We start from the raw sequence: 27,505 nt of genomic DNA, 5'->3' as shown, positions 1-27,505 counted from the left end.
TGGACATGATGCGCAAAAAAATGCTAATACTGGTACTGTCACGCCCTGGTCGAAGTATTTTGTGTTTATCTTCATGTATTGGGTCAGGCTAGGGTGTGACATGGGTTTTTGTATGTGGTGTGTATGTAGTGGGATTGTAGCTAGTGGGGTGATCTAGCAAGGTCTATGGCTGTCTGGAGTGGTTCTCAATCAGAGGCAGGTGTTTATCGTTGTCTCTGATTGGGAACCATATTTAGGCAGCCATATTCTTTGAGTTTGTCGTGGGTGATTGTCCTTAGTGTCCTTGTTCCTGTCTATGTGTTAGTGTACACAAGTATAGGCTGTTTCGGTTTTCGTTACGTTTTTTGTAGTGTTTGTATTTAGATTCGTGTTACGTTTGTTTATTAAATTATGGATCGCAATCTACACGCTGCATTTTGGTCTGACTCTCCTTCACACCTAGAAAACCATTACAGGTACCATGACTTGAATGGGATGTGTCAGGGAAACTAAACCAAATAATGGATTGCTGTCATACCATAGACTGCTTACATGGTAAGGAAACCAATGTGTCATTTTGTAATTTGGATGAACTATCCCTTTAAGTAAGAAGTATATTTCATGGGGTTGATCCTGTTTTAATGTAATATTTCATCTGAATGCTTTTTACTATTACTCTATACTGTATGAATAATTTTATCTGAACTTTCTCCTGAATGTATTAGTACATTTTTCTACAAGAAAAAGATACAAAATAAATAATGACGTACTGTACATAGTCACACGTTATCACACTGTCTCTCTTCCACAGGGTGTCTTGTTCTGTACTTACATCTGAGTTGAAGCGTAGTTGACAGATGTTACAGGAAATCACTTGTTTTTTCTTCAGAGGGATGGGGACCCCAAATGTGTGGTTTATTACAGCTTTCTGCACAGGATCCATCTGGAAGACAAGAAGACAGGAGTGCCACTGTTAAGTGTCGAACCGACACTGGAGAGATAGAGAGTGAGAGACGGGAGAGAGGGAGATATAGAGAGCTCTCTTCCATCTAACTAACACATTAGCTGGCTTCCACAGACTAGCAGCACCCCAAGATCAGTGGAGAGTGAACACCTTGAAGGAGGACAGATGGTAGCCTGGTAGTGTTCACTACCCAGTGACGCTCATCTACAGAGAAAGGTGTTAAAGACATACAGTGCCTTCGAAAAGTATTCACACCCCTTTACCCCTTTACATTTTGTTACATTACAGCCTTATTCTAAAATTGATTAAATAAAAACAACTCCTCAGCAATCTACACACAATATCCCACAATAACAATCAATATTTGTATTTTCTTTAGAAAATGTATTAAAAAATAAAAAACAGAAATACCTTTTTTACAAAAGTATTCAGAACTTTTGCTATGAGACTAGAAATTGACCTAGGTGCAACTTGTTTCCATCCTTGAGATGTTTCCACAACTTTAACTTTACTACCTGTGGTAAATTCAGTTGATTGGACATGATTTGGAAAGGCACACACCTGTCTATATAAGGTCCCACAGTTGACAGTGCATGTCAGAGCAAAAACCCAACCATGAGATCGAAGAAGCTCTGAGACAGGATTGTGTCGAGGCACAGATCTGGGGAAGGGTACTAACAAATGTCTGCTGCATTGAAGGTCCCCAAGAACACAGTGGCCTCCATCATTCTTAAATGGAAGAAACACCAAGACTCTTCCTAGAGCTGGCTGCCCGGCCAGACTGAGCAATCGTGGGAGAAGGGCCATGGTCAGGGAGGACTGAAATGGTCCTCCCACACAGACAGTGTGGTGAAGAAGGTGTAACAGCGCCTACTCAACCTCAGGAGGCTGAATAAATTTGGCTTGTCACCTAAAACCCTCACAAACTTTTACAGTTGCACAATTGAGAGCATCCTGTAAGGCTGTATCACCGCCTGGTACGGCAGGACACCTACAGCACCTGATGTCACAGGAAGGCCAAGAAGATCATCAAGAACAACAACCACCCAAGCCACTGCCTTTTCACCCCGCTACCACCCAGAAGGCGAGGTCAGTACAGGTGCATCAAAGCTGGGACCGAGAGACTGAAAAACAGCTTCTATCTCAAGGCCACCAGACTGTTAAACAGCCATCACTAACATAGAGAGTCTGCTGCCTACATACAGACTTGAAGTCATTGGCCACATTAATAAATGGATCACTAGTCATTTTAATAATGCCACTTTAATAATGTTTCCATGTCTTGCATTACTCATGTCATATGTACAGTATATACTGTACTGTATTTTATACCATCAATTGCAACTTGCCTATGCTGCTCTGTCATTGCTCATCCATATACTTATGTATATATTCTTATTCCATTCCTTGACTTAGATTTGTGTGTATTAGGTAGTTTCTGGGGAATTGTTAGATTACATGTTAGATATTGCTGCACTCTCTTAGAAGCACAAGCATATCGCTACACTCGCAATAACATCTGCTAACAATGTGTATGTGACCAATAACATTTTATTTTATTTGACCAAGAACCTGATGGTCACTCTGGCAGAGCTCTAGAGTTCCTCTGTGGAGATGGGAGAAACTTCCAGAAGGACAACCAACTCTGCAGCACTCCACCAATCAGGCCTTTATGGTAGAGTGGCCAGATGCAAATCCACTCCTCAGTAAAAGGCACATGACAGCCCGCTTGGAGTTTGCCAAAAGGCATCTAAAGGACTCTCAGACCATGAGAAACAAGATTCGCTGGTCTGATGAAACCAAGATTAAACTCTTTGGCCTGAACGCCAAGCGTCACATCTGGAGGAAACCTGGCACCATCCCTTCGGTGAAGCATGGTGGTGGCAGCATCATGCTGTGTGGATGCTCAGGACCTCAGACTGGGGCGAAGGTTCACCTTCAACAGGACAACATCCCTAAGCACACAGTCAAGACAACACAAGAGTGACTTCGGGACAAATCTGAATGTCCTTGAGTGGCCCAGCCAGAGCCCGGACTTGAACGTGATGTGCAAATATGCAAACATTTCTACAAACATGTTTTTGCTTCGTCATTATCGGGTATTGTGTGTAGCTTGATGAGGGGGAAAAAACTATTTGTGGAAAAAGTCAAGGGGTCTGAATACTTTCCAAATGCATCGTATTTGATGCTCTCTCTCCTACCTCTTGCTAGCTCACATAAAATATTATGAAATCTGGATTACACAGAAGAGAGAACAGATACAAAAACCTGTCGAGATGCAAGTCGTTCTTGGCCAGAGAGTCAGTTATTCTACCATTCTATCTATGCCATTAGTTATTCTATCCAATTAGAGACATGAAAAGACATGAGTCAGGCAGGGGCTAAATCCATTATATAGTTGAAGAAACAAAAAGAAGAAGCTCCTGGAGTTCATGAGGGATTTCCAGTTTGTAGAGAGAGAGAGAGAGTGCGTGTTGCATGTGGGGTCTGAGCTATATGCACCCTGTTCTCTCTCCAGGGTCATAAATACACCTGCTTTTGATTCTTCTGGGTAGATCAAAGCTAATTGTTTGCCTGCTGTTTGTATGCCTGCTTGTATACCTTCCAGCTGTGCATTTTTTATGCATTCGCATATGCCTATATGAGCCCAAGCACGATTAAAAATGTTTAAAAGTATAATAATAATGATTGTGCCATTATACAATATATAGCCTAATAGCCTACCCACATATGTCAGAAAAAAACGTATTTTTAAAAAATGATTTGAGATGTCTTTGGTACATAATTGGTCTAGTCTATACTCTAAAATTAAACAAATTCAAGTAATCGCCTTTCAATCAATCAAATGTATTTATGAAGCCCTTTTTACATCAGCCAATGTCACAAATTGCTGTATAGAAACCCAGCCTAAAACCCCAAACAGCAAGCAATGCAGAAGCCTTTGAGTGTGGACGGCATTATTAGGCATACTGGATGGACTGGGACTGGTTACCTTATGCTATGCTTTCTATCCATGAGTCTGGGAGAGAACGTATTGGCCTAGACGATGCTGTTGGTTCATTGATTGTGCAGGTCACCTTACAGATTTAGCTTACAATTATAGTGAATTTGTATTTGATGTTGAATTGCCAAGTAATAGGGAATTCTTATATCAATCTCTTCTCTCCCATTCATTCCTTTCTCGAGCGCGCAAAGATAGGGGCCAGTTTAATAAAATATGTTTGGTTGTCATTTTTTTGTTGTATTGATGTTCCAAACATATCTCACCTGGTTTCCCAAAGTAAGCACTGGGTAGCTGCAGGAACAGGGTTGGAGAGCACCCGCCATACAGAGTTGGGTGGAATATCACATGTCGCACAGCGAGAGGCTGCATGCTCCTCAAAAAGTGGTTGATGCGTGAAGTGAAATAAGTGTTCTTATAAACCCAGACATTTCTACAGTATATGCAAAGAGGAGGATCCCAGCTCTTACTAAATGTATTGCTCAGCTGCTCAGGTATAAAACCGGTGTAGCCTAACAGGCATGATTTAAACTGCAGGAAAGTGGCCTCCATTAGCTATACGAGTGCCCACGTTCTGCCCCTGTTCCTACCCATTTGATAATGACCATTCTAAATCGAAACCAAATTTGACATATTAGTAAAAACAAGATTAAATTGAGAATACTCTGATGGGTGGAAATATGATCACCTCATGAGAGAACAGGGTGTGCAGCTTGAGGCAAAGAACAGAGCTCAATATTTTTTGGTAACTTTTTCAAATAGTCAATAGCCTATAGTCACATCATATATTTTTAGTCATATAACTCTAAATCTAGTGTATAGGACATGTTTCAAATTATCACTTTTACGCTCAACACAGCTACTTCATATGCGCACTCGCACCTGAAAAATATTATTTGTATTTTATTCAGCTAAGTTCGATTATAGAATTCTTACAATAAAACCATATAATTATAATATAAAATAATGGCACAGACTTATAAGCAAATCCTGTCTGCTAAATGAACTAGCCTACAGACCGCTGCTCCCAAGTGGCTAGCACTAAGGCACCTCGTCTTAGTGCTAGAGGCGTCACTACAGACACCCTGGTTTGAATCCACGGGCCATAATTGGGAGTCCCATAGGGCGGCGCTCAATTGGCCCAGCGTCATCTGGGTTTGGCCAGTGTAGGACGTCATTGTAAATAAGAATTTGTTCTTAACTGACTTGCCTGGTGTAATTGTTTTAATGTACAGCCTATGGCATGGCATTCAGCCAGATAACATACAGTATAATACAGGCCGACTCATATTCGATTAATCTGAAATACATTTTCTTCATATCATATTGTTTCTTTAGACATGCCTAAAATAAATAATGGATTTATTGTGATGGTGTTTGGATGTATTATACTTTTTCAAATGTACTGTAGATGTTCCAAAGACACACATCTGTGGCTTGTATGTGTGGAGGCCTGGAGATGCTCAACATGTTGTTAATTAACAGGCAATTACAATGAGACAGGCAGTCATTTGCATGACAATAACTGTCCGACAAATTTCATGACCGCCACTGCTCTACTCACACCTCAACACCATGCCACATTACAACAACACAACCCTAGAAAAGTGACTTTATCTATCATTCCGTGACTGATAATTACATTCCAGTGATAAGCAAGCAGAGAGCTGCAGGGGTAAGGCCAGAGCCAGGCTGTTCAGATGGCTGTCACTGTCCAAGGAATTTCAATTACACCTTGTTGTCATCCCTTGTTCACCACATCAACGCAAATAATAGGAAATCACTTCTGGTAAAAAATAGTTAACTAATAAACCTCACAACCATAGCTGCGGGAAAAATCTGATTTTTTTTTTTACAATTAATAAACAAACAAAAAAGAGGACCAATATAGCACAGGCAATAAAAACACTGCATCAGCGCCACCACCAAACATCTTCCTACAGCGCGCAACCCCTCTCACTCTATCACTATACAGGTTCAATACAGCAGGTAAAACATACTATAGTGTAGAGTAGATACAGTATGCTATCATAAATAATAATCAATTCAGCATGTCGATAAGGCACTCAGTGTGCCAGTGTCACAGGCCTGACTAACTAAGCCTGAGGATCAGACTTAGTGTGGGAAAGAAAATGCACTAATTCATTGTGGTTGACGTGTCTCTTACCAAGTGCACCTTCTCTGATGAAGGTAATCACAGACTGAAAGCTTAGCAAATTAAAACAAAGAAATTGCATCTGATGAAATGTGCAGAAACTTTTCCCACTTGCCAGTTTTTCTTTCAGTAGCCTAAATGGATTATATAATGAAAGCAGCTGCAGAAGTAAACAAAGACATCGATTCACCATCTGTAGGTTTTGTATTCCTGAAAACACTGAGTTTCTGACACCTGCAGAGCGGTTTGTTCTCAACAGGTTTATTGATTCAGAACACCCAGTAGTACAGTTACTAAAGAACAGAACAGTGATGCTGCAACAATGAAGAAAACACCCTGGATATGTTCCAACACCATACTCCCTCCTCGATCCTCGATATGAAAATACATCTCTTTTAACAACAGAACCCTAAAGGCTGCTGGAAGCAAAACATTTATTTGATACTAAATGTTTCATTTTTTTGGAAACATTGAGAGAGATCTGTCCACCACTGTTAAACCTCCATTCCTTATATTACCATTATGACTTGGAATGGCTTGGAATGTCCTGTAGGAGGTATGTATGCTACACCTGTCCTGTCAACTCCTTATGGTCATTGCCATGTTTAATGAGTTGGCAAGATAGTACAAACAGATCTGGGATCAGTCTAATGCATGCAGCACTTTGTTACAGTTCCTGTATTTAAACTATGTTACAGAATTAGAATTGAACCTGTTTATCCCAATGGTGCTAATAACAGCCTGTCTGGATTGGGTTATAGAGCACATTTGATGTTTGTGTTCGCACATGTGTGGGTTCGTGTCTGCGTGTATTTTTGTGTGGAGCCTCACTGTTCTTCACGCTGAGTTGATGGGTACAGACACTAATTATAAATACACACCCGCTCGGTGACATGACCAAAATAAACATGATTCTGCTTCACAAATTGCACCCTAGTCCATTGACAGTGCACTACTTTTGACCAGAACCCATAGGGCTCTGGTCAAAAGTAGTGCACTACATGGGGAATTGGGTGCCATTTGGGACGAAACCTTAGAGTGTGAATGCCTGGACAGGAAAAGCCTTTAGATTCTGTGCTGTAGTAGCCTGGTCCCAGATCTGTTTGTACTGTCTCACCAATGCCTATGTCATTGTGCTTGGTGTGACAATGACCATAGGAGTTGGCAAGACAGCACAAACAGATCTGGGACCAGGCAATTACTGTAGCCCTTTCAAGAGGGAACCTAGGGTGTAGTAATCATACTTCTGAAAGGCAGAATACGGAAAAGAGCCGCAGTGAGACTATAGCTCAAATTCTAATGTCATAGTCAGGCTTTGGAGCATATTGTTGTTTTGTTGTCACTGTGGTTTTCTAGTGTCTTCCCATTGTTTCCAACCAGACAAAACCTCAGCAGAACACTCAATAAACAAAACACATTCTAAATACTTGTGTTTCTGTTCTGTTCTGTCACTTTGTATCGTATATTATTCATTACACTGGGAAATATTGAAAACCTTTTTTCATCTACCCTGAGAGCTCATGCTTGTCAAATCACTTTTGTTTACACAGAACAGGCTACCGCCAACAGCACGTGTGCTGTAAATATCTTGGGCTGAATAGCTGTCTGTAAAATGGAACAGAACAGGCTACCGCCAACAGCCAGCACATGTGCTGTAAATATATTGGGCTGAATAGCTGTCTGTAAAATGGAACAGAACTTGGCTACAGTAAAGCTAATGGCAAACAGGAGGATGAAAGATGGTAGCGTCCTAAATGGCATGATATTGCCTATATAGTGCACTTCTTTTGACCAGAGCATTGTGGGCCCTGGTTAAAAAGTTGTGCACTTCATAGGGAACAAGATGCCATATGGGACACCATCAGTGTGTTGTATTTTGCAATTGTTTTTTTCTTCGAAATGCCTTGAAAAATAAATGTCCCTGGAATAACTTGTGGAAAATATTTCATGTTGGTGTCATCATTATAGTCACGCTGTATAATCAACATCACTCCCACCAACATGAACTCATCAACTCAGTGCACTACCGCTTAATAGTCAATGACAGCAGTAGAGCCATTATGTCAGGTTTAGATGGGTCTGTCTCAGCTAGTGGAAACACACTGGACTGTGCTGAGATAAACTGGAGCAAGACCTGGGTTCAAATACTATTACAAATATTTCAAATACTATTGTGTGTTTGCTCTAGCCTTGTCTGGTGGACAGGGTTGGGATGTTTCATAGGTTTCTGTTGGTTCTATGGAATCAGCCAGCCTCAATCAAGCACAGATAGAGTGTTTTAAATGATTTCGAGTAGTGTTCAAATCCAGGTCTGAGCTGGAGACCAATGCTGTGAGGCAGAGTGTTCCTGACAGTTTGCCGTGACCACAGGCGAAGATCTCACTAACTTTGCTAAAGAGTGTTGTCACATCGGTCCATGGCAGGTCTGGGAACACAGGCATTAGCTAGCGAGTCCTCTTGCCTGCCTCTCAGTCCCTCTCATCAGAACAGTGTTCTGTCTGACTCTGCAGGTTGGAGAAGACATATAAATAGAGTGGTAATAGGGTTCAAAAAGGGTTCTTTGGCTGTCCCCATAGGAGAACCCTTTTTGGTTTCAGGTAGAACTCTTTTTGGTTCCATGTAGAACCCTCTGGGGAAAAGGTTCAGCTGAAGGACACTTTTAGGTTCTAAATAGCACCTTTTTGTCTCTAACTCTCTCAGTCAATTTTTCAGGATATGTCATATTTCCACCTGCCACATCAACTGTCAAAGTGAGATGTATTTTTGGCAAGATAAAAGAAAGAATCGATTTTTGTTTCCTCTTTAATTTTTGGAGGAGTGAAATCAATGCCTTGACGGTGGACTGCAGTGCTTTCTCTCTCTCTCTCTCTCTCTCTCTCTCTCTCTCTCTCTCTCTCTCTCTCTCTCTCTCTCTCTCTCTCTCTCTCTCTCTCCTTCTTTCTCTCTCTCTCTCTCTCTCTCTCTCTCTCTCTCTCTCTCCTTCTTTCTCTCTCTCTCTCTCTCCTTCTCTCTCTCTCTCTCTCTCTCTCTCTCTCTCTCTCTCTCTCTCTCTCTCTTTCTCTCTCTCTCTCTCTCTCTCTCTCTCTCTCTCTCTCTCTCTCTCTTCTTTCTTTCTTCTCTCTCTCTCTCTCTCTCTCCTCTCTCTTCTCTCTCTCTCTCCTTCTTTCTCTCTCTCTCTCTCTCTCTCTCTCCTTCTTTCTTTCTCTCTCTCTCTCTCTCCTTCTTTCTTTCTCTCTCTCTCTCTCTCCTTCTTTCTTTTCTCTCTCTCTCTCTCCTTCTTTCTTTCTCTCTCTCTCTCTCCTTCTTTCTTTCTCTCTCTCTCTCTCTCCTTCTTTCTTTCTCTCTCTCATTCTGTCTCACTCACACTTCTGTTGTGCATTTGCCGTTAAGATTCTTAGGATTCAAACAAGAACACTGAAATCTAAAATCAATAAACTACAAGTACACAAGATGAAAGGTCAAGCATCCAGGGGGTGCATCAATCTGCCTCACACTACAGAAACAGGAGATGGTCTCCTGTCCTATGGGACATTCTGGCTCGGGCAAGCATTACTTACAATAAATGAAAGCAGCGATTTCTTACCGTGTTAAAATTAGGGAAGAGTCCCACAGCAGAGGACGTGTCCACTTGGTGGAAGGGCATAAAGGGTTTCATATCCAGAGTGGACTGCATCATCAGAGACGGAGTCCGCACCAGCGCAGGCAGCGTGTTGCTATGGCATGAACTTCCTGTGGAGATGGAGAGATAGCGAGAGAAAGAGGGGGAAATGGAGAGAGATAAGACAGAGAGATGAATAGGGAGATAGATGGAGAGAAACATGGAGAGTGAGAGGAGAGAGAGAGGGACAGAGAAATGGAAAGAAAGGGAGAGAGAAAGAGGGAGATGGAGAGAGAGAAATGGAGAGAGAGAGGAGAGAGAGAAAGAGTGTGGGTAAAGGGAAAAATGGGGAGAGAGAAACATTAACACATTTGAGGGTGGTGGGATGCAGGGTTTCTATACATGACATACATAAGAAGCTAACATGCAGAGAAAAGAGCAGCACACACTGTGGCTGTGGGGAGCGCTGTGGCAGAGAATAGTGGAAAGTAACTCATCATGTCTTAAATGAAGCAGAATCAACATATCCACTGTCTCATAGGCAAGAAGTGGTGTGAATGTGACAAGAATATGAGCACCTATTTGAAGTTGGTGTGCGTGTGTATGGACATGGTATGGTGTGATGTGAGTCACCCTGCAGGTAGGCTGGAGGAATGGGGTAGTATGTTGGTGTAAAGGGATGGATCTAGGATAATAATTATGAGTCTGGGACTGGGGAAATGATCTGGGGCATAGGATGGGAATGGAAATAGGGCTAGAGCAGCGAGCTCGAGCTGGGGCTGGGGCTTGCTTGGGATGGGGCTGGCTGGGGAAAGAGGTTGGGGCTGAGAGCACGGCTCTGTGAACTGCCTAATGCCTGCCTGCATTATCCTGGGCTCTGTGAACTGCCTAATGCCTGCCTGCATTATCCTGGGCTCTGTGAACTGCCTAATGCCTGCCTGCATTATCCTGGGCTATGTGAACTGCCTAATGCCTACCTGCATTATCCTGGGCTCTGTGAACTGCCTAATGCCTGCCTGCATTATCCTGGGCTCTGTGAACTGCCTAATGCCTGCCTGCATTATCCTGGGCTCTGTGAACTGCCTAATGCCTGCCTGCATTATCCTGGGCTCTGTGAGAGAGGATGCTACAGATGTACACCTGCAGGGGGTTTATTCAGAATTTACAACATCATTCCCAACTAAACTCTGCTGCTTACCTGATAAATCACACAGCAGGCTTGTTATATCCGGCTCCCTCACAGAACTCAAAGTTAACCTCACAATGAACATAGAATATAACCTATAATAACCTAGATTATTCTCCCGTAAAGGGGTATATAAGCTTTTATCATTACGGCTTTCTGTCTGCCACTTATAATAATAGTATTATAAACAAACTGATACCCTCATCTGTAATCCTGTCCAGACCATAAACAGATCATACCTGATACAAGGCAGTTCATTGGTAACATAGTTATATCTGCATATATCTACTTTATATATGTCAAAGTTAAATAAATGTTATTGCTGGTTTACTTCAGACTTGCATACTGTATATATTATACTATATAAAAGCTTAATGGCCAAAGAAAATCTATGGATCCCAGACCAAAATAAAGAATGATCTTAACTACAGTAGATAATCCACACAGAATTCAAAGTGCTCTTCTCTCCGTCTTCACTGCATGGTGTGTGTGTGTGTGTGTGTGTGTGTGTGTGTGTGTGTGTGTGTGTGTGTGTGTGTGTGTGTGTGTGTGTGTGTGTGTGTGTGTGTGTGTGTGTGTGTGTGTGTGTGTGTGTGTGTGTGTGTGTGTGTGTACAGGAGCTCATCTCAGGAGAGATTTAATAGCAGGTGAGAGGATGAGTAACAATATTTAATTCTCGGAAACCCACAAGCAGACATCTGAGTGCTGACACACACAAGCAAGCACGCACGCACACACACACACACACACACACACACAAGGACTCATTCACACACACACACACAGACACACACACACACCAACAAATAGGTGCTAATATTATTGTCAGATATTCAAAAGGAACAACATTTTTCAAAAAGGAGAACAAAATCAAGCTATTGCTTCAAATCTCCCTTCATTCTCCTGAGTGGCACAGTGGCACTGTATCTAAGGCACTGTATCTCAGTGCAAGAGGTGTCACTACAGTCCCTGGTTCAAATCCAGGCTGTATCACATCCAGCCATGATTGGAAGTCCCATAGGGCGGCGCACAATTGGCCCAGCGTCGTCCGGGTTTGGCCGGGGTGGGGCGCCATTGTAAATAATATTTTTTTCTTAATTAACTGACTTGCCTAGTTAAATAAAGGTTAAATAAAAAACTCAAAAAGACTTCATCATACTGTGTACAACGCCAAGAGAGTATAACATGTCTATATACGACATCTGTGTTAGTAGCTGACACAGCAGGGAAACTCTTCCAGCTAATTTCATGGAAATTAGATCATCCATTAAGAGCCATTGTGATTTAATAAAGCTATGCAGGAGATCACTGTGATGAAACCAATGTTTAACATGGAGATAAAGATCTACTGTGGGTCTTGACTTTATATTGTACAGTATATAGAGATGTAATGTAATACTGCAATCTATACTGGAAAAGATAACCTGTCTTGTGATCATGTTGTCATAGAAGACAGATGGTTAGAACCTCTTTGTGTAGATATTTCCAGTGTTGACAGGAGTGAAATTGTTTGGAATTTAGTTTGGAATTCGATTTGTATGTGTCTGCTGTCAATGTGTCGGCTGCCAATTCATTATAACTGCATGAGCACGAGAACAGACGTCTTACATTGGCAACCGACCCCCAACATTATGAAAGAAAAAATGTATAATATCATGTGTGATCATATCATCCCAAGACCAAGAAACCAATAAACATTAGCATCAGACAATCAGTAACTCATGCTTTGCTCATGTGATGTAAAAGTAAATCATCTCAAACATTTTTCCCAGACTGGCTTGTCCAACTTCATGCCATAGGCTTGTCATTGTCAAAATGAAACCTCCTCAATACGGCCTTCTACGCTGTGGCACACGCACTTGTTATGTCCTTAGATCACTGATGTCCACACATTCTGTAGTTTACTTCACTTGAATCCAACACCACAACACATTAAAAAGATTGGGTAGAATACTATGTCTGATGCCATGAAACAGTAAAGGATGAAATCCCTTTTCCCAGGAAGAAATTATATAAACGGTTGACTTTCAGTGTTAAAATTCATGGTTTTATTGCTATTTATTATTATTTATTGCATCAGTGTGAACTTGTACAGATACCCATCTAAATGACTTAGCACAATGAAAATGTGTATGATTTTTTATCTGTGCTGATGACTCAAACATGGTTATTTTGTTAACCCATAATAAAGCCTTTGATGAGAAACACATGCGAGACCGTTGAAACAGGCACCCCAGTTCATAGCAGCGATGTTTTTGGAGCTAACGTTTACAAAGCCGTACCAGCGACAACAAAGCAACAAAAGAACACGGCACTGTTCCAATAACACTTGTTGATTTCTTTCTTTTGAGAGCAAACACAATTATGTCGTTATGAACATTTTATAGATCTGAAAACACAATGTAATAGATATACAGTGCCATCGAAATGTATTCAGACCACTTGACTTTTTCCACATTTGTTACGTTACAGCCTTATTCTAAAAATGATTAAATAGTTTTTTTCCCCCTCATCAATCTACACACAATACGCGCGATAAAAATAATCTTGAAGTGTTGATTCCGATTGGTTAGACCAGTGTTGGATGGTCCTTGTCACGGATACATCCTGGTTGAGTTTCTGCCTATAGGAGGGGAGAAACAAAATGGAATTGTGGTCAGATTTGCCGAACGGAGGGCAAAGGAGGGCCTTGTATCCATCGCGTGTTACATCTGCTCCTGCCACGCCCCTATACTTCTCATCCTGGACCTCCCTAACCTGCCACCACACCCCAGTGCTCTCTCTCTCTCTCTCTCTCTCTCTCTCTCCATCTCTCCCTCTCTCTCTCTCTCTCTCCCGTTCTCTCTCTCTCTCTCTCCCGTTCTCTCTCACCATTTCTCTCTCTATCTCTCCCTCTCCATAATCTCTCTCTCTCTCTCTCTGTCTCTCTCTCTCTCTCTCTCTCTATTTTCTTTTCTTTTTATTCTCTCTTCTTCTCTCTCTCTCTCTCTCTCTCTCTCTCTCTCTCTCTCTCTGTGTATGTGATTGTGTGAGTGGGGACAGGTGTGCTGGAAGCAGAGCAGATTCCCACCAGCTGCAACCTGTTCCATAATCAAGAACCCTACAAATACTCAGCTCTGCCACTTCCATGCTGCCAGATTGTAGCCTCTGTTGTGCCTTTTTCCCTAGCCCCACACTGCTTTTTCTCTCCGCTACAGTCCCGTCTGCTCTCTGGTACCTATCTCCAGTCTCTTGTCTCCTCAGTCCTGCTTCCCTGCCCTGGATCCCCGCTCTACTGCTTCATTGGATTCCGCTCCAGACCTGCTTCTCCAGTTCCTAATCTCCTTTCCCTCAGCCTCAGTCCGGATTCCCTACTGACCGCCCAAGATTCCCCTGGACTGCATCCCATCTCCTCTCCTGCTTTTTAATAAATACATTGGTTACATATCCTTGTCTAGTCGTCTGAGTCTGCATTTGGGTTCACCTACTCCGCCCCGCGTAACATAGCGGAAGTTAAAGTAGCAGTGATCCAGTGTTTTGCCAGCCCGGGTACTACAATCACTATGCTGATAGAATTTAGATAGCCTTGTTCTCAAATTTGCTTTGTTAAAATCCCCAGCTCCAATAAATGCATCCTCGGGATATATGGATTCCAGTTTGCATAGTCCAGTGGAGTTCCTTGAGGGCCGTCGTGGTATCGGCTTGAGGGGGGATATACACGGCTGTGACAATAACCAATGAGAATTCAACGTATCCAAATCATATGTACCGTAAATATGTTTGCATGATTGTCCAATTTCCCTGGTTCTGCAGTTCTAGTCATTAGAATGTCATTTGAAAGAGATGTACTCGAGACAAGATAAATATTGACTATTGCTGTAGAACTCACATCCCTTCAAAATAACTCATCAATATTCAGAATACAGAATGAATACAGCCCTGTTACCTGGGAAACTGTACTGCCGATGGTTATTAAATACCAGCGAGCTCATAAGCGGAGAATTTTAAACACCTGTTAGCCTCTCTAGGCTAGATGGGACACTACCGTCCCACCTGACCAACATCCAGTGAAAGTGCAGGGCGCCAAATTCAAACTACAGAATTGTAAATATTTAACATTTTTTAAATTACACATGCAATATGTCAAAATAAAGCTTAACTTCCTGTTAATCCAGCCACGGTGTCAGATTTGAAAAAGGTTTTACGGCTAAAGCAAACCATGCGATTATCTGAGGACAGCACCCCATCACACAAACACAGACAATCATATTTCATCCCGCCAGGCGCGACACAAAACGATATAATTCATGCCTTACCTTTGAAGAGCGTCTTCTGTTGGCACTCCAATATGTCCCATAAACATCACAAATAGTCCTTTTGTTCGATTAATTCCGTCGTTATATCTCCAAAATGTCCATTTATATGGCTCGTTTGATCTAGAAAAACACCGGTTCCAACCCACGCAACACAACTACAAAATATCTAATAAGTTACCTGTAATGTTTGTCCAAACATTTCAAACAACTTTCCTAATACAACTTTAGGTATGATGCTGCTTTCTCAAACAGCCAGACTGAAAGAGTCTAGTCAGAGAAAGGGAGATAGATAGAGAGAGAGAGAGAGAGAGAGAGAGAGACAGAAAGAGAGAGAGAGACAGAGAGAGAGAGAGAGAGAGAGAGAGAGAGAGAGAGAGAGAGAGAGAGAGAGAGAGAGAGAGAGAGAGAGAGAGAGAGAGAGAGAGAGAGAGAGAGAGAGAGAGAGAGGGAGAGAAAAGAGCCATTAAATTCTATAACCACCTAAAAGGAAGCGATTCCCAAACCTTCCATGACAAAGCCATCACCTACAGTGAGATGAACCTGGAAAAGAGTCCCCTAAGCAAGCTGGTCCTGGGGCTCTGTTCACAAACACAAACACCCTCTACAGAGCCCCAGGACAGCAGCACAATTAGACCCAACCAAATCATGAGAAAACAAAAAGATAATTACTTGACACATTGGAAAGAATTAACAAAAAAACAGAGCAAACTAGAATGCTATTTGGCCCTAAACAGAGAGTACACAGCGGCAGAATACCTGACCACTGTGACTGACCCAAAATTAAAGAAAGCTTTGACTATGTACAGACTCAGCGAGCATAGCCTTGCTATTAAGAAAGGCCGCCATAGGCAGACATGGCTCTCAAGAGAAGACAGGCTATGTGCTCACTGCCCACAAAATGAGGTGGAAACTGAGCTGCACTTCCTAACCTCCTGCCCAATGTACGAACATATTAGAGAGACATATTTCCCCCAGATTACACAGATCCACAAAGAATTCGAAAACAAATCCAACTTTGAAAAACTCCCATATCTACTGGGTGAAATTCCAGTGCGCCATCACAGCAGCAAGATGTGTGACCTGTTGCCACGAGAAAAGGGCAACCAGTGAAGAACACACACCATTGTAAATACAACCCATATTTATGCTTATTTATTTTATCTTGTGTCCTTTAACCATTTGTACATTGTTAAATCACTGTATATATATAATATGACATTTGTAATGTCTTTATTGTTTTGAAACCTCTGTATGTGTAATGTTTACTGTTAATTTGTATTGTTTATTTCACTTTATATATTCACTTTATATATTATCTACCTCACTTGCTTTGGCAATGTTAACACATGTTTCCCATGCCAATAAAGCCCTTGAATTGAATTGAATTGAGTGAGCTCATGGGCTCCTGAGTTCTTCTGCCAAAAAATAGGATTACACTTGAATAAATGTGTATAAACTTGAATTTATTGCAAGGACTTATTCAGGATACTAAACTCAACATCACAACCTTCAATACAAATCAAAATTCCATACCTAAAACCTTGATTTTGGACGAAATTACTTCAATGGACTATTACTACCAATGGACTATTACTAACAAACCAAAACCTGCAGAAGAAACACAGCGGAACATGAAAATAACATCCAACACAAAACTGAGTGAGTATTGTTCAGTCTGAACCTACTTCTGGAGCTAAAAAGTAAAAGACTTTGTAGGTAATTTTGTTATATAAATCTTAATAAATAAGGCTACTAAGCTACCAAGCTGCTAGGACAGAACTGACCTCACTGCCACTTCAATTAGCACTGAAGTGTGAAGTGAGAGGTGTGAAAATTCTTGAGCCAAACAATGGCAGGAGAGTTTCACAGCCCCCCCACCCAAATGCAGAGGCATTTGAAGCCCCCATGGCTTATCTCTTATCCCTGTCATTACAATGCAGTACTCCATATATATTAAAAATAACACTGCACAAAATAAGTACAAAAAAATATACTCAATGACAGTCCAGAGACACTATCTGCTGAATGCCACACAGACCATCCCCTTACATGGCACAGTGCTATAAGAGCACATTACCCCTATATCAAGAGAGAGGGTATTGGCCCAGGGTGGAAACTCAGAATACTAGACATTGAGGAAATTGAAACAACCTCTGTCAACGTGTACAAGTCTGGTACAGTAATGGTGCAGGGCCTCCTCATGCAGTTCCAGCGGGACCTTTACGGGATCAAAGAGAGAGAGCACAGCAGGAAAAGCTCTTTCTCTGTGATGACTCCCCCACCCTAAGTGAGTCTGGTCACACCTCTTCAAACTGTCCTGCAGATGAGGATAGTCACTCCCCCCCCCCACCACCACCAAGCACTGAACACACCCAAGTCCACAACTGCACTGCTCCTCCATCACTGAGAGGGATACATTCACAGAGCTGGAGAGAGACATGGTGGAGCTCAGAGAGCTAGTACACACAATCCAGCCAGAACAAACTCACAACACAGACCAGCACAACTGCTAATTTGGTATAGAGCACACCTAACCAACTCTCTTAAATTTGACAAAAAATGAACATTTTACATCTGGCTAGAAATAATAAGGAAATGATCTCAACAGAGAAAAATGTTCTCATGTGTGCGACCTATTTCCCCCTATTAGAATCCCCATACTTTAACGATGACAGCTTCTCCCCGCTAGAGGGTGAGATCAACAATTTCCAGGCCCTGGGACATGTAATAGTCTGTGGCAACCTAAATGCCATGACTGGACAAGAACCTGACACCCTCAGCACACAGGGGGACAAACACCTACCTGGGGGTGACAGTATTCCCTTCCCGATATGCCCCCCCATGACACAGCTACGACAACATAACCAACACAAATGGGTCACAACTCCTGTAGCTTTGTCGGACACTGGGTATGTACATAGTCAATGGTAGGCTTCGAGGGGACTCCTATGGTAGGTACACCTATAGCGTATCTCTTGGCAGTAGTACTTAAGACTACTTTATCACTGACCTCAACCCAGAGTCTCTTAGAGTGTTCACAGTCAGTCCACTGACACCCCTATCAGATCACAGCAAAATCACAGTCTACTTAAACAGAGCTATGCTCAATCATGAGGCATCAAAGTCAAAGGAACTGAAAAATATTAAGAAATGCTATAGATGGAAGGAAAGTAGTGTGGATATCTACCAAAAAAACTATTAGGCAAAAACAAATTCAATCCCTTCTAGACAATTTCCTGGACAAAATGTTTCATTGTAATAGTGAAGGTGTAAACTTAGAAGTAGAAAATCTAAACAGTACATTTGACCTTTCAGCTTCTCTATCAAATCTAAAAATGTCAAGCATACAACCTAAATAAATGTAAAAGATTGACAAATGTTTTGATGAAGAATGCAAAAACCTAAGAAAGAAATTGAGAAACCTATCCAACCAAAAACATAGAGAACCAGAAAACATGAGCCTACGCCTTCACTACAGTGAATCACTAAAACAATACAGAAATACACTACGCAAATTGAAGAAACAGCACGTCAGAAATCAACTCAATGTAAATGAAGAATCCATAGAATCTAACCACTTCTGGGAAATATGGAATACTCTAAACAAACAACAGCACGAAGAGTTATCTATCCAAAATGGAGATGTACGGACAAACCACTTCTACAATTTTTTAGCTCTATAACATAGAACAAAGAACAAACAGAAAAAACATATACATGATCAAATACAAATGCTAGAATCAACTTATAAAGACTACAAGAACCCACTGGATTCTCCAATTACATTTAATGAACTACCTGGCCTGATGAATACTTGCTGTCCCCAGTCCACCTGGCTGTGCTGCTGCTCCAGTTTCAACTGTTCTGCCTGCGGCTGGAACCCTGACCTGTTCACCGGACGTGCTACCTGTCCCAAACCTGCTGTTTTCAACTCTCTAGAGACAGCAGGAGCGGCAGAGATACTCTGAATGATCGGCTATGAAAAGCCAACTGACATTTACTCCTGAGGTGCTGACCTGTTGAACCCTCGAAAACCACTATGATAATTATTATTTGACCCTGCTGGTCATCTATGAACATTTGAACCTCTTGGCCATGTTCTGTTATAATCTCCACCCAGCACAGCCAGAGGAGGACTGGCCACTCCCCATAGCCTGCTTCCTCTCTAGGTTTTTTCCTAGGTTCTGGCCTTTCTAGGGAGTTTTTCCTAGCCACCGTGCTTCTACACCTGCATTGCTTGCTGTTTGGTATTTTAGGCTGGGTTTCTGTATAGCATTTTGTGACATCAGCTGATGTAAGAAGGCTTTATAAATAACTTTGATTGATTGAATGATCTACAGGACAAAATACAAACCCTCCAACCCAAAAAGGCCTGTGGGGTTGATGGTATCCTAAATTACATTTATAAAATATACAAACCACAAATTAAAAATGGCTATACATAAACTCTTTAACATCATCCATCATCAGCTCTGGCATATTCCCCAATATTTGGAACCAGGGACTGATCACTCCAATCCACAAATACTTGGGAAAATCCTCTGCATTATCATTAACAGCTGACTCCTACATTTCCTCAGTGAAAGCAATGTAGTGAGCAAAAGTCAAATTGGCTTTTTACCAAACTACATTATGACAGACCACGTATTCACCCTGCAAACCCTAACTGACAAACAAAACAAGACAAAGGCAAGTCTTCTCATGCTTTGTTGGTTTCAAAACATCTTTAGACTCAATTTGGCATGAGGACCTACTATACAAATTGACGGAAAGTGGTGTTGGGGGAAAAACATACGACATTATAAAATTAATGTACACAAACATCAAGTGCACGTTTAAAAAAGTGGCCAAAAAACCCCACACACATTTCTTTTCACAGGCCTGGGGGGTGAGACAGAAAACATAGAGGAGGGAGTCTCAGAGCAACCCCACTTTCCTTCAATGCCCTTAAATTGAAATTGAGAGAAAGAGAGCGTCAAAGAGAGAGGGAGTGAGAACTGGAGTCAGTCAGAGTCAGAAAGAGAGTTAGATACAGTATTTAAATCAGCCTGACCCAAGCGTCATGTCTGTTTCATCTTCTTGTCTGGGTCCTGGGAGGGAGGAGGGAGTCTCAGAGCAACCCCACTATCCTGTCTTTCATTGCCTTGCCTTGCCTTGCCTTGCCTTGCCTTGCCTTGCCTTGCCTTGCCTTGCCTTGCCTTGCCTTGCCTTGCCTTGCAAACCCCCCTTGTGTTATGTATACCTGTTGTATTGGGGTACTTGGGGTTTGTAGACTTGTTACGTGTTTGAGTTGTAACACTTGTGGTCCTTCTGTAGCTCAGTTGGTAGAGCATGGCGCTTGTAACGCCAGGGTAGTGGGTTCGATTCCCGGGACCACCCATACGTAGAATGTATGCACACATGACTGTAAGTCGCTTTGGATAAAAGCGTCTGCTAAATGGCATATATTATTATTATTATATTATATTACTCAAAGCTCTGATCTCATCATAAAACCTCCAAGTAGGAAAAAACTACATGATGGTTGAGAGATGAGAGTTGTGACATTTTCTGCTCTGATGGAGTGAAGGGTTTGACCCTCCTGTGGTGCATTAAGGGCGCTTTTGGCACACCTCACAAACTAGCCATCACTTCCTCCCTCCCTGCTCTCCTCCACTCCACTCTGATTACAGTTGACAATGACAAATAAAATGGAGCGTGTTGTGAAATTGCTCTTTTCCCGAAAGGCTACCCAACCCCATATCCTCTCCACCCTCCTTCTCACGGCTGGGAGCACATATTCTCTGTGACTCTGGAAAATTAAAGACAAGATGGAAACATGAATGGTTATTTTTCATTATACATTATGCAGACCGTAGATGTTCAATTAGGCTTCAACAATAAGACCCTCTAGCATTTGATATCAAGAAAATACTACACAGATCCATTTGAAATATGGATATAAGTAAGTATAAAATGAAAATGCTTTTATGTTATGGCAAAATAATTAAGCTTATAATTGTTCTAAACAAGAACAGCATTATCATAGTAATAGGAGAACATAAATAGGAATCTAATCTCATCCTATTGTGAGAAGGGAAATGTGCCTTTATGGTTGCAAGCCGTTAGGCGTATCATATTCATTTTCAACCTTCAGTTGTTTTTCCACGGCCAGTGAAATCATATCACTAAGGAGGGAAAATAAAATCATAGGATTTACAGTCCTCATGTATTGCACTTTAGCTAAGGTTCATTCATGGCCAGTTTCGACTAGGCACTGATCTAGAATCAGCTTGCCCTCCCCAAATCCTAACCTTAACCATTAGAGTAGAAAATAAAATCTGACCTTAAATCAGTGTCTTGGGGCAACTTTATTTTACTCTGGTCAGGACACAGCTACACACAGCTATTATTGGAAGGCTGTCGACCCAGGCATCTATTCCTTTTATAAACAGTTAATGTGTTTAATAGTGAGTTTGGCTGTTGTCAGGGCTCCAGGGGCAAAACATGTATATGTGTGACACAGTCCCACACAGATGGTGACATAGATGGGGCCAAGGCCGAGGGCCAAGACATGAGGGTTTGTTTCTCAATGGGGAAAATGATCTGTCTAAGAATCTGTCTTTGCCAAGTGAGATTGAATCACAACTCTAATTCACTATCTTGGAAGCACAACCTATGGACCAGTTGTGTGTAACGGGAATTTTATGGGGAAAGGGACATTGCCTATCAATAATCTTCTTGGTTGGCTCACTCTCACCCTGGCTTGCAATAGTGGTAAAAAAGCCAAATGCTTCTCATTCTCTGTTCCATCGAGTGTTCTTTCAGTGGGAAAAGAAAAACATTTTTGTGTCGTGAAAGGTGTTCTTTCGAGGCTTTACCATCGAGTCCCTCCACAGCCCTAGACATTGACCAATTAGTGATGACACCTCTTAGATGTGGATCAGGGCAACTATTGATGCTTGTGGCTATTCCAACATGATTAACATCTACAGGTTAAGGACTGAGCAGATCCATTTCGGAGACGTCATTGCTTTGGCTTTGAGTGTGTGTATGTGTCTGGGTATCAGTCGACTCAAAGAGAGAGAAAGACAATAGATTAACATTTTTGAACAAATTAATTTCTTAAAAAATTAAGGAGGAGCAAGCGAGAGGGAGAGAGAGAGATACCTAACTGTACTTAGGTAGCAAATACAGCTAGCTAGTTTAGCCTTCTCAAACATCCGGCTCAAACAGAGGGCTGCTATGTTAGCTAGCTGCCTATGACTAGCCAACACTGGAATTCTTCCAAGTCAAGGTAAGCTTTTGGTTTGACTAATTTATTTCCACTAGGGCCTGCCAGTGTAACTGCTAAACTGCTTACTGACTATACACTGTACTGCATGATTGTAGCTGGTTTACTGACGCATTAGTTTAATTAGCTATGTTGACTATAACGTTACTTTAGCTAATATGGTGACAACAATGTAGGCTGTGTGTAGTGGTTATGATATGAAGGCTTAGCTTGGAAATGTTTTGCCTGGTCACAGACAGCTGATGTGTTGTGCCTTGAAATTCACAAGTGAAAAGAAAAGGTGAGAGGAAGAGAACGCATAGATGCGAGAAGGAATACAACAAACTGTTTGCGTGTGATCAGAGGTAGGGCTGTTGCGGTGACCATATTATCGCCACACCAGCAGTCACGAGTCATAAAGACAGTCAAATTTCGGTTACCATTGAGTTACGGTAATTAGGCTTCTTTAAGCAAATATTAAGCACATTACTTATCTTTACCTCAAGAGTATAGCCTACCTGGCTGGCATGAAAAGTAACCACAGGAAAAGCGTCCTCCATTCGTTGTTTAAGTGCATAGATCACATGTTTTTCCCCCTGACGTGTTCCGAAACAGATGCATGATAATGGTCCATTCTAAATCAAAACAAATTTCACACATATATTATTTAGTATATGTAAAGACAAGATTACATCAAGAATAGTCTGATGGGTGACAATATTACTTGTGAATGATGCCCAGCTTAAGCCAAGAAACAATGTATTTTTCGTGACTTTTTCTAATCATAGTCGCACACCTCATGTAACCTAGCCCATAGGCCTATATGTTTTGATAAGGGTTGTATCACAACTAAAGTGGGCAAATTAGGCACATTAATCCGCTTTACAAGGGGTGTAGAGCCTAACTGGCATACATACATAAGCAGCGCTTGAGTTTCAAGTTTGGTGAAGATAATTTTTCCCCATAAAAATGCACCTTTATCATAAAAGCATTACATGCGTAATAGCATTTGCAGTCACTTGTGATAATGGTGCAGTCACTTTTGATAATTCTTATTTACAATGACGGCCTACTGGGGAACAGTGGGTTAACTGCCTTGTTCAGGGGCAGAACGACAGATTTTCACCCTGTCAGCACGGGGATTCGATCCAGCAACCTTTCGGTTACGTTTTTGGGATGCTAGGGGTTGTATTAATTTGGGATCTAATGCATCCCAAACCTGTCCCAGACTATGTTTGGAATATTTATTTTGTTCTTTCTGCGGTACCAGAGAGAACAGTCTATGACTTGGGTGGCTGGATTCTTTGACAATTTTTGGGCCTTCCTCTGACACCCCCTGGTATAGAGGTCCTGGATGGCAGGGAGCTCGACCTTAGTGATGTACTTGGCCAAACGCACTGAAGCGCCTTGCGGTCGAATGCCAAGCAGTTGCCATACCAAGCGGTGAAGCAGCCAGTCAAGATGCTCTCAGTGGTGCAGCTGTAGAACTTTTTGAGGATCTGAGTGCTCATGCCAAATCTTTTCAGCTTCCTGAGGGGGAAGAGGCATTGTCATGCCCTCTTCATGACTGTGTTGGTGTGTGTGTAAAAATACTTTAAAGTATTACTTCAGTAGTTTTTTGGGGTATCTGTACTTTACTTAACTATTTACATTTTTGACAACTTTTACTTTTACTTCACTACATTCCTAAAGAAAATAATGTAATTTTTATTCCATATATTTTCCCTGACACTCAAAAGTAGTCGTTACATAAAGAAGGCTTAGCTGGACAGGAAAATGGTCCAATTCACTCACTAATCAAGAGAACATCCCTGGTCATTCCTACTGCCTCGGATCTGGAGGACACATGCTTTGTTTGTAAATTACGTCATTTATACTTTTACTTTTGATACTTAAGTATATTTAAAACTAAATACTTTCATGCTTTTACTCAAGTAGTATTTTCCTGGGTGACTTTTACTTGAGTAATTTTCTATTAAGGTATCTTTACTTTCAAGTATGACAATTGGGTAGTTTTTCCACCACTGGTGTGGACCATGATAGATCCTTAGTGATGTGAACAGCGAGGAACTTGAAGCTCTCTACCTGCTACCCTACAGCCCTGTCAGAGTGGGGGCGTGCTCGGCCTCTGTTTCCTGTAGTCAATAAGCTCCTTTGTCTTGCTGACATTGAGGGAGAGGTTGTTGTCCTGGCACCACACTTCCAGGTCTCTGACCACCTCCCAGTAGGCTGTCTCATCATTGTCGGTGATCAGGCCTACCACTGTTGTGTCGTCAGCAAACATAATGATGGTGTTGGAGTCATGCGCAGCCACGCAGTAGTGGGTGAACAGGGAGTACAGGAGGGGACTAAGCAGGCACCCTTCAGGAGCCCCCGTGTTTCAGTGTTGCTTTCCTCGAAGCGAGAATAGAAGGCATTTAGCTCGTCTGGTAGGCTCATTTCACTGGGCAGCTAGCGGCTGGGTTTCCTTTGTAATCCATGATAGTTAGCAAACCCTGTCACATCCTACGAGCATCAGAGTCGGCATAGTAGGATTCGATCTTAGTCCTGTAGTGATACTTTGCCTGTTTGATGGCTCGTCGGAGGTCGTAGCGGAATTTGCTATAAGCGTTCGGTTTAGTATTTACGCCCCTTGAAAGCGGCAGCTCTAGCCTTTAGCCCAGTGCAGATGTTGCCTGTATTCCATGGTTTCTGGTTAGGATATTTACCCACTCAAATGGCACCCTATTACCTATATAGTGCACTACTTTTGATCAGAGCCCTATGAGCCCTGGTCAAAACCAGTGTAGTATGTACAGTAGGGAATAGGGTGCCATTTGGAATGCACCCTAAGAGATAATAAAAAAGTATTTGTGAATTCTCATATTTTTTTCTCATTAATATTAGATTATTCTATCATGGAATAGATTTAGAGTTACAGAATATAAATAGTTAATTCAGTGCTATTCTAGACCTGGTTTGTCTCTCCATTTCCATGGAAAATGACGGATTTCACACTTTAAATACGTCCATGGAGGACCTTCTTCTTTACACCCAATACAAAAAGTTGAATTATGTATTTATGATAGAGTAGTATTTGGTTGAACATTTTAACATACTGTAGTTGACCTACAGAACAGAACACAATGACTATAATTAAATGGTGTGAGTGAATTCGGATGCTGGTTAAAATAGATAAACGATTATCAGGGTTTAGGTTACAGTACAGTTTAGTTAATCCACATAAATAAAGAACATAATGCTCAGTACATTCTCACCCTGTCTGGGTCTGTAACAAAAGACATCGGCTGGGCCTGCAATGGCCCTGGTCAAAAGTAGGGCACGACATAGTGAATAGGGTGCCATTTTGGAACTCAGACTTCAGCTGTCCATTCCTGCCCCTCCCAACCGGCTAACGAGATATTAGACACTCGTCTATGGGCAACTCTGTGATTATTACAAGGTTATGAAATGTTCCAACTATTTATTATGACAGACTAGAGGACAGACATAGTAGTTATGCATCCCAAATGGCACTGTATATCCTATGTAGTTTACTACATTTGACCAGAGCCCTATGGGTGCCATTTGGGACACAACCATTGATTCATGTTCAGCCATGCACCAAACATTTCAGGAAGAAAATCTAATAACAGACCAAATTCAATTTAAATGCAGATTTGCGAAAGTCAGCCAGTCATGTCAGTATACCTCGTGCTCTGAGTTAGGTAAAACAAGTTGGATCTTTGTGCTTTTGAACTCAATTTATTTGCAAACATTGTGTTTTTTCTCTCTAAAGAAAATCACCTGATGAACAGGGACAATTTAATTACAGATCAAAATAAATTAATGGCCTTATATTGCACCACAACATGAAGAGAGTTCTCTGTGTGTGTGTGTGTGTGTGTGTGTGTGTGTGTGTGTGTGTGTGTGTGTGTGTGTGTGTGTGTGTGTGTGTGTGTGTGTGTGTGTGTGTGTGTGTAAATATGTGTGTATATGTGTGTGTTTCTCTGCCCTAGTGCTGGCAGTGTGAAGAAAAATCTAGATAACCACACACACACGCACACACTGGCTTAATCTGTTAAAATAGGCATGGTGAATCCTACAGTCTGAGAGCAATTTGTGATTTCTGACCATAATGTCAATCACATGCAACCACAGGTACAGCTCTTTAAAGATAAACTAGTGCATTTGCATTTCGGTTTTCATAGGCTCCACAGGAACAAGAGAGCCACTGACTGAATCACAACCGCATACTGCGAATTAGGATTTCATTCGATTTTTTTTAAACATGAAAAAAACTGGTTCAGAAAGGTTTAATCTAAATGTCTGTCATGTACTATACAGTACTGAGTAGAGTAGGCATATGTTACATATTGTATCTGAGGTGGATTGAGGTCTCAAGCTGCCATTTGTTGAGTGGATATATGGGTTCATTCCAAATGGCAACCTATTCACATTCCCAAATAGTGCACTACTCATGACAAGGGCCCACATAGGGAATAGGGTTCCATTTGGGATGCAAGGTGCCATTTGGGACGCATCCTATGTCTATGGACAGTAGTGGGAACTAAGCACCTATTGCACAACCAGTTATGCTTAGGCCTATTCTGTTTTCACCACACTCTCTGAGTGGGTGGCCAATCTATCTTTGTTTCTATATCTGTGTGTAGAGTGACTCACAAGGGTTGTGACTCAATCCTGCTGCATTTGGTGTGGGAGAGAGGAGGAGGCAGAGGAAGAGGAGGAGGAGGTGGTGGAGTACTCCACTCCAGAATGTACAGTACCTGACCCAAAATACTAATGTTTAAATGTTTGCAAAACATTATGGAATGGAATCAGAACCCCTTCCCAACCTTAACTACAGGAGGGCTTTCTTCCAAGAAGTCACAGAGATGATTTCACTGTTGTTATGGGCCTTCTGGAAGGACAATGACTGTGAGACCAGCAGCCAGAGCCTTTCAATAATCCCTGATGTTTTCTGTGCACCTGTGAACTCTACTAGTGCTAAGACACTAGGAGGTGAGCAACCACTAGCAGCCGCTATTAGATCGCTATCGGAATGTGAATGCAAAAAGAGAACATGATGCATTGCT

The 27,505-nt window shown here is 41.7% G+C and overlaps 1 protein-coding gene across 2 annotated transcripts in view; it reads right to left on the bottom strand.

Annotated features, from left to right (window-relative positions):
- LOC118366872 (zinc finger protein 385B-like) overlaps positions 1 to 27,505 on the bottom strand; it is a 178,314-nt gene that overhangs the window by 46,260 nt on the left and 104,549 nt on the right. For both annotated transcript variants that reach the window (XM_052493540.1, XM_052493539.1), the window contains exons 3-4: positions 9,683 to 9,828; positions 812 to 922 (exon numbers count right to left, since the gene is read on the bottom strand). In XM_052493540.1, coding sequence (XP_052349500.1) covers positions 812 to 922; positions 9,683 to 9,828 — 257 coding nt within the window. The remainder of the gene's footprint in view (positions 1 to 811; positions 923 to 9,682; positions 9,829 to 27,505) is intronic.

The sequence above is a fragment of the Oncorhynchus keta genome, chromosome 34 (assembly GCF_023373465.1).
Source record: "Oncorhynchus keta strain PuntledgeMale-10-30-2019 chromosome 34, Oket_V2, whole genome shotgun sequence".
Classification (NCBI taxonomy): domain Eukaryota; kingdom Metazoa; phylum Chordata; class Actinopteri; order Salmoniformes; family Salmonidae; genus Oncorhynchus; species Oncorhynchus keta.
The sequence above is the reverse complement of the archived record's forward strand: the minus strand, read 5'-3'. Positions and strand labels throughout refer to the sequence as shown.